General features: G+C 39.4%; 1 protein-coding gene across 1 annotated transcript in view; it reads right to left on the bottom strand.

Moving 5' to 3' along the window:
* Window positions 1–6: 6 nt before the first annotated feature.
* galnt2 (UDP-N-acetyl-alpha-D-galactosamine:polypeptide N-acetylgalactosaminyltransferase 2) overlaps window positions 7–6000 on the bottom strand; it is a 48167-nt gene continuing 42173 nt past the window's right edge. Inside the window, exons 12-16 of the mRNA XM_017418635.3 lie at window positions 3918–4010; window positions 3243–3326; window positions 1633–1759; window positions 288–407; window positions 7–182 (exon numbers count right to left, since the gene is read on the bottom strand). Of these exons, the coding sequence (XP_017274124.1) occupies window positions 27–182; window positions 288–407; window positions 1633–1759; window positions 3243–3326; window positions 3918–4010 (580 nt within the window). The 3' untranslated portion in view covers window positions 7–26. The remainder of the gene's footprint in view (window positions 183–287; window positions 408–1632; window positions 1760–3242; window positions 3327–3917; window positions 4011–6000) is intronic.

The following is a 6000-nucleotide window of genomic DNA, read 5'->3' as shown; positions in this document are numbered from 1 at the left end:
GGCGGAGGGGGGGTCTGTGGCGCCCCCTATGATTGTAAATTGAGGGTGAACTTCCACTGTTGGCTGAGATTCGGGCTGCAGAGCTCCACGGTGAGTCCGCCCATCCTGGCGCTGCGGCTGTCCAGGCAGAGGTTGCTGCTCACGTGACGGAGCTTTGAGTTGGACTCGATCTGCTCCCATTTCTGGAGAAGAGAAAAAAATAAAAATAATAATAATTAAGACATGAAACTCTACACCAATTGTACAAATAAGCATTTCTTTTGCTATGTGTCCTGTCTGCTGTTTACCTGTCTGCTGTCGTTCTCTCGACAGCCTTGTAGTTTGATGAGAGATCCTGGGGTTCGGTCCACCACAGTCAGGCACAGGTCCATGTGTTTCACAGACTTATCCTTGGTTAGGGCCCATTCCTTCACAAGAGCGGATACACACATTAAATTAACACTTCTGCCAAGCTTCGAGCACAAGAAGCTCGCCCGTCTACTCAAAGTCACCGGAAAAAATAAAAAGGACAAGAAAAGTGTTTTAATAAAGTGAGTTGACTGAGATGAGTTTGCTGTTCTCATTTCCAAAGCTAATCACCGCTCAAGAAGCAGCAACCGCCCCGTGATAATGGTAAACAGGAAGCACAGCCGATGGTCTCTAACTTTTTTTTTTTTTAACTCCCCACGACAGCAGCTTTTTCTGCCCCACATCTGCGAGTCTTTTTATTTAAGCAAAACTGCAGCCAGATGAACACGGGTAAACACAAACAGACAAACAGAAACGAGTGCAACATTCATCAGACACACAATCCTCTGAAACTAATGCTGTTAGCTCTAAATAAACATTATATATTTGAAGGGTTCAAAAACGGACACTTCTGTTGACATTTTGGGGAAAAAAAATCTATTTTTTGCAGTAATAGCATTAGTTACTCGCCTAAAAAATTCTAGACTTTTTTTTTAAAAAAAGTACTTTTTACTTAATAAAGAGACTCGCATGCAAATAATTTAGAGGTTATTAAATGATATGAAACATGAATAACACCATCCTTTAGTCCATTTGAAACTACTAAAACCTTCACCTTTTTAAAAAAATGTTTTCTTTAAATTATTTTAGGTTGTGATTTAAATGAATGAATCTATGACGAGAGGCGATACTTTTGCATAAGAAATTTTCATTGCAGTACTTTTCACTTATAAATGGAGCTTTTAACAGCAGAAAAACTGCATTTTGCTTGTAAATATTTTCTCCCACTTTGACAAAAGACCTGAAAAAAATGAGAATTTATCCTGCAGATGGGATGTAGAAAACGTTTGCTGCCAGCAGACACTTTTTACATTTATACCACACTTCTTAAAAAAAAAAAACAACTTGTAAAGGTTTCTTTTTCCATGTACTGAAAGTGTTCAGTTTTGACTAACTAAAAGGAAAAACTCGGCTTTTAAAGCCTTGTCTCCCTTGACATTAGCATTAAAAACTTTCTTTAATCTTTTTGAGTTGTTCTACTAAAAGCATCCCACTGTGACCTTCAACATCCTACTTCCTTCACTGCTGCCCCCCCCCCCACCATCCCCCACCATCTGCCACCCAGGTTTCTCTGAAGAAAGCATTTTTTAAGTCGACCTTCGTGTGTCGCCGTGGTAACACTACCTGGTTTCCGCCTGCATTGTGGCATTCGTAGACGCCCACCACCCCGTCAGCAAAGTGTCCCAGGGTGTCCAGGCAGTTTCCTCCCTGCTGCAGGGCTCCAAAGGCGATGTCCTGGTGATCTGGGACCCTGAACACACACAAACACACGTCAACGGCGTTCTTACAGGTTTTGCCTGAAACATGTCAGACCTGGCAACCCGCACGAGCTCGTGACTGCAAGGTACGTGCGCTGGATGTGTGCGTGTGCGCAGAGAGAGAGGCGAGTCGGAGAGTTACGAGCCAGCTCCGCAATTTGTGTCGCAGAGTTTTTATGTTTCCTTTATTGTTTTAATAAAGAAGAGTGTTGACACGGCAGTGGGGACCCCATTTCATTTTCATGGTTACCTAAACGAGTTGGACCGGGAAGAAAAGTTAACAAGTTTCTTTGACTACAGTACAAAAGCTTGTCCACCCAAGAGTCACCCTGTTACATTTCTGCGTTGTTGTTCAGCAGGCTCAGTGAGTTTAACAATGAAAATGGCAGAAAGAAAACGAGAAACAAGCAAACCACACAATTTCTTTTAAACAAGACAATGATGCAAAAGTATTAAACCACCTCTAACTTCTTTGTATTTTACCACCAAGAAACCAGACATTCTTGAAATCTTTCAAAGCAGTATTGATCAATAGTTCTCAAGACTTTCTGAAGGTCTTTAAAGTTTTTCTTTGGATTTGAGCTGGCTCTTTTTTCCTGCCCCCCACTCAGTTTCTGTCTAGTCTTTGTAACTGAACATGACAGCCTTTTGTGCGGTGTCTGCTTAAAAATGAGGAATGTAGACAAGTGAAGAAGAACAAGTTTCAGGCCTAAATACAGCAGATGATCAGTATCTGAAAGTTGTGTCTTCAATCCAGCAAAGAGTAGATCAGCAGCAGCAGATCAGGTTTTTCAGCTGGAAATAAACTTGTTGGGGCTAAAATATTATTTTATTTTATCAAAGTGTGTTATTTTGGGTATTTTCCATAGATTCACTAACAAACTGTGCCTTTCTGACAAACTGTTGGCAACAAAGTGAATAAAGATCCGATTTAAAATGATTTTTTTTGCCAAGTTGTCTGACATATGCTGACTGGTTCATCCCTTCAGTTTAGGAGGCTTTCTCAGCCTGATTGATTTATAGGTCAGCATTAAAGCATTAAAGGTAGTCTGCCAAATAAAAAATATTCATCTGAAAATGATCAAATACTGGACAGAATATGAGGGAAAAGGCAGCCAAAGAAAACAAAACTTAAAGACTTTCAGAAAGCCTGAAGAAATATTGATCAAGACCATTTAAAAAAAAGAACATGAACAAAAAGAGGCTCAAAATTAGATATGTATCATGAAGTGTAGGAAATATTATACTCATTTATGTTAATGACAAACTGCAAACCTTATATTGCACTTTAATATTCACTGCTGGTAATTGTTAGTCATTAGTGTCATCTCAGTCTTTCTAAAAATAACTCTTTAAATACAGAAGTTCACTTTCAAACTGCTACTCCTAAGCAATTTATTCAGTTTCTATAATATTTTATTGGATGCAGTACTGTGTGTTGTATCACATCAGTCAATAGAGTCCTTATTTTCTTACCTCAGTTCTGGATAGACGTTCTCCAGGTACCATTTAAATGGTTTACAGCCTAATTTCTTTTTCATCTCCAAACGACTTTGGATGCTGAGGGACAGGGAGAGAGAGAGGGAGAGCACATTCAGTGGTTTATCACTTCTGTTTTTGGTTTTTTGGTTCCAATATGTCTCTCTTTTTTCATTCAATTACAGCCACAGATGGTGATTTTGTTAGGGGAGAAAGTGGAGGCTCAAAGGCAGTCCATTAGGGAAAATAACATGTTAACACAAGGCCACATAATGAGCCGTTTTGTCATTATAAAGCTGTGTGAAACTGTATGACTGGCAAACAAAAGCACAGAGAAGAGGTGAAAAACAAAAATAAACAGAAGGCGAAATGTGCAGCTTTGACTTGCTGGTGACGCAAACATCAGGTGATCACAAAGTCAATAAATGATTTGCAAAAAACAAACAAAAAAGCAACAATTTGTATAATTTTAAACTTAGAATAAAGAGTCTGATTCTTCATTTTTGTTTGACATGATAAAGTCACATCGAAGGCTTTAAATAATATCCTTTTTATATATATTTTGCCCTACTAACAGCCTCATGCTGCAGAAACAGAGAGGGGAAACGACAGATTGTACAGTGATTTTCTTATGTTTAAAATCCTCTGGTGCTGATGGCTCACAGTACTCACTTTCCATAGGGGACGTTTCTCGCTGAGGGGACAGCAGCATAGTAGAAGTTCTTATACTCGTCCATCCACACCTCTGCGGCTCTCCTTGTGTTCCTGAGGGAGGACGGAGAAGAAGAAAAATGACGCGAGGTGAGGGGCGAAGGACAAAGTGTACAGATGTAACCCGTCAGCTCCAAACTAAAGGAGAGGCAAGGCTGATCTGTCCAAGTAGAGCTCTACTTTTAATACTCATGGTACTGAATGTCTCCACAGCAGCTGAAATTTAACATGATTTAAGTGTTTATCTTGCTTTTATTTATAGTTTTTCTCCTGATGTAACTGTGAGCGCTACTGTCAGGTGAAGTAAGAGTAAAAAACTTATATTTTACTGTTATTATTTCTGCTTAAGAGATTTAAAGTTTGATGCTGTTGGGCTCTTTAAACACTCACAGCTAAAAACCTACAAATCCAAACAAAAGCTAAAAGATCAAGTGTTCACTTCAAATTTGGACCCAGCTATGGTACAATAAGGACTCTGTGTCTCTGAAATGTCCCTGTTTACAGATGTTTCAACAAAGCTGCCGTCAGCTCTTTTGTTTGAAACATTTCGGCGCTGCACGTTTCCGTTTCTTACTCAGGAAAAAATATAAAACTCAATTTTTTTTTGGGCTGCAGTGAACATCTGTGTTTAAAACAATGAGTGGGAGTTTTAGTTTGTAAGTCTTCTGCTAAACTAACTCCAAATATTTCCAAACATGACGCTCACACACTGACGCCTGTGACATTTCAGTTCAAGTTTCAAAAGACGAAGTTGACTCTGGAGAGCCGAAGATGCCAAAGTGCCACTAAGTGCAACCTCCTTGCACTCTGCACAAGTAGTGTTTAATCCACCTGCACTACAGTAAAAGAAAAGAGCTGAACTTTCAGAGCAACTTGGCCTAGTTTCAAAAAGCTCATTGTAACATGGCTGTGTAGGCAAAGCGGATCCCTTAAGAACAATTATAAAGCCATCCAGGCAAACAAAACAGTTGCCATCTTGTAGCTCCCCCAAGTTGCCAGCAGGAACTCTGTCTGGGACTTTATTCACACTGAAGGGAAAGAAGGGGGTAAAAACTGAAGCCCCTTCTCTGCACCGTGACAGAAAATAGCATCGCTGCACTCGGTTTGAACTTTGAACAGGGAATACACCCTACAGTATTTCAGCTCAGGATTTCTACAGCAAGCATTTCTTTATAGTTTAGAAAAAAACTAAACAAAAACTAAACAGACAAAAAAAAAAAAAACAGTTGCTAAGACAAAGGCATTTCCTCGTTTACTTTTGACATCCTGATGTGTCAGACTGTGAAGCTGCGAGAGCTACAAAGTCACTTTTCCATTTGCCATTAAAGAATTGTCACTCAGCCCTAAGGTATCAGTGAACTGATTCTAAAACTATTCTGCACCCATCACTGCAAAAACCAAAAGGAAGCCACAGAATGTCAAAACCCCTGCGGTATGTTTGTTGATTCATGTGTATGTTCCTTCTAACCACCAACATAGTTTGTTGGGCACATTTCCAGGGGTAATAACTCACCCCTGAAGAACAGATCCATATCTATGTATCACATTACTCTTTAATTAAGCCTAATGATTATGCTGCGTGTCCCGCGTCACATTTATTTAAAAAACAGCACATGGGGAGAACTGATTTTCTAGATTTAGTTGTTATTGATTGCTTTATTTTTTAATCAATCCTGCAATCTTGCAATAATAGCTCAGTGAGACATGTTTATGAGTGTTTGGTTAGCCACAAAAACACAGCCTCAGTGATTCACTAAGGAGGACTGGAGGCAAACAGCTATAGCGCTGATATCTGAGATGATTCATATGTTTGAAAAAAACAGAAACAAAAAATAAACCATAACATATTACTTCAGGAGCGCTCTGAAGCTAGATATGATAGCAGATTATGGGTTATCTGACTTTTCTCATAAAATGAAGCTAAACTGAAAATAAACCGTGTTTTAACTTAAAAGCTCTTCTGAGGATTTTGATTACGTCACATAAGGTTTGTTCAAATGTTCAAATCCTGGCTGATCGGATCACAAGTGCACCGCAGACAGGT

Source organism: Kryptolebias marmoratus, linkage group LG15 (assembly GCF_001649575.2).
Source record: "Kryptolebias marmoratus isolate JLee-2015 linkage group LG15, ASM164957v2, whole genome shotgun sequence".
In the NCBI taxonomy this organism is placed as follows: domain Eukaryota; kingdom Metazoa; phylum Chordata; class Actinopteri; order Cyprinodontiformes; family Rivulidae; genus Kryptolebias; species Kryptolebias marmoratus.
The sequence above is the reverse complement of the archived record's forward strand: the minus strand, read 5'-3'. Positions and strand labels throughout refer to the sequence as shown.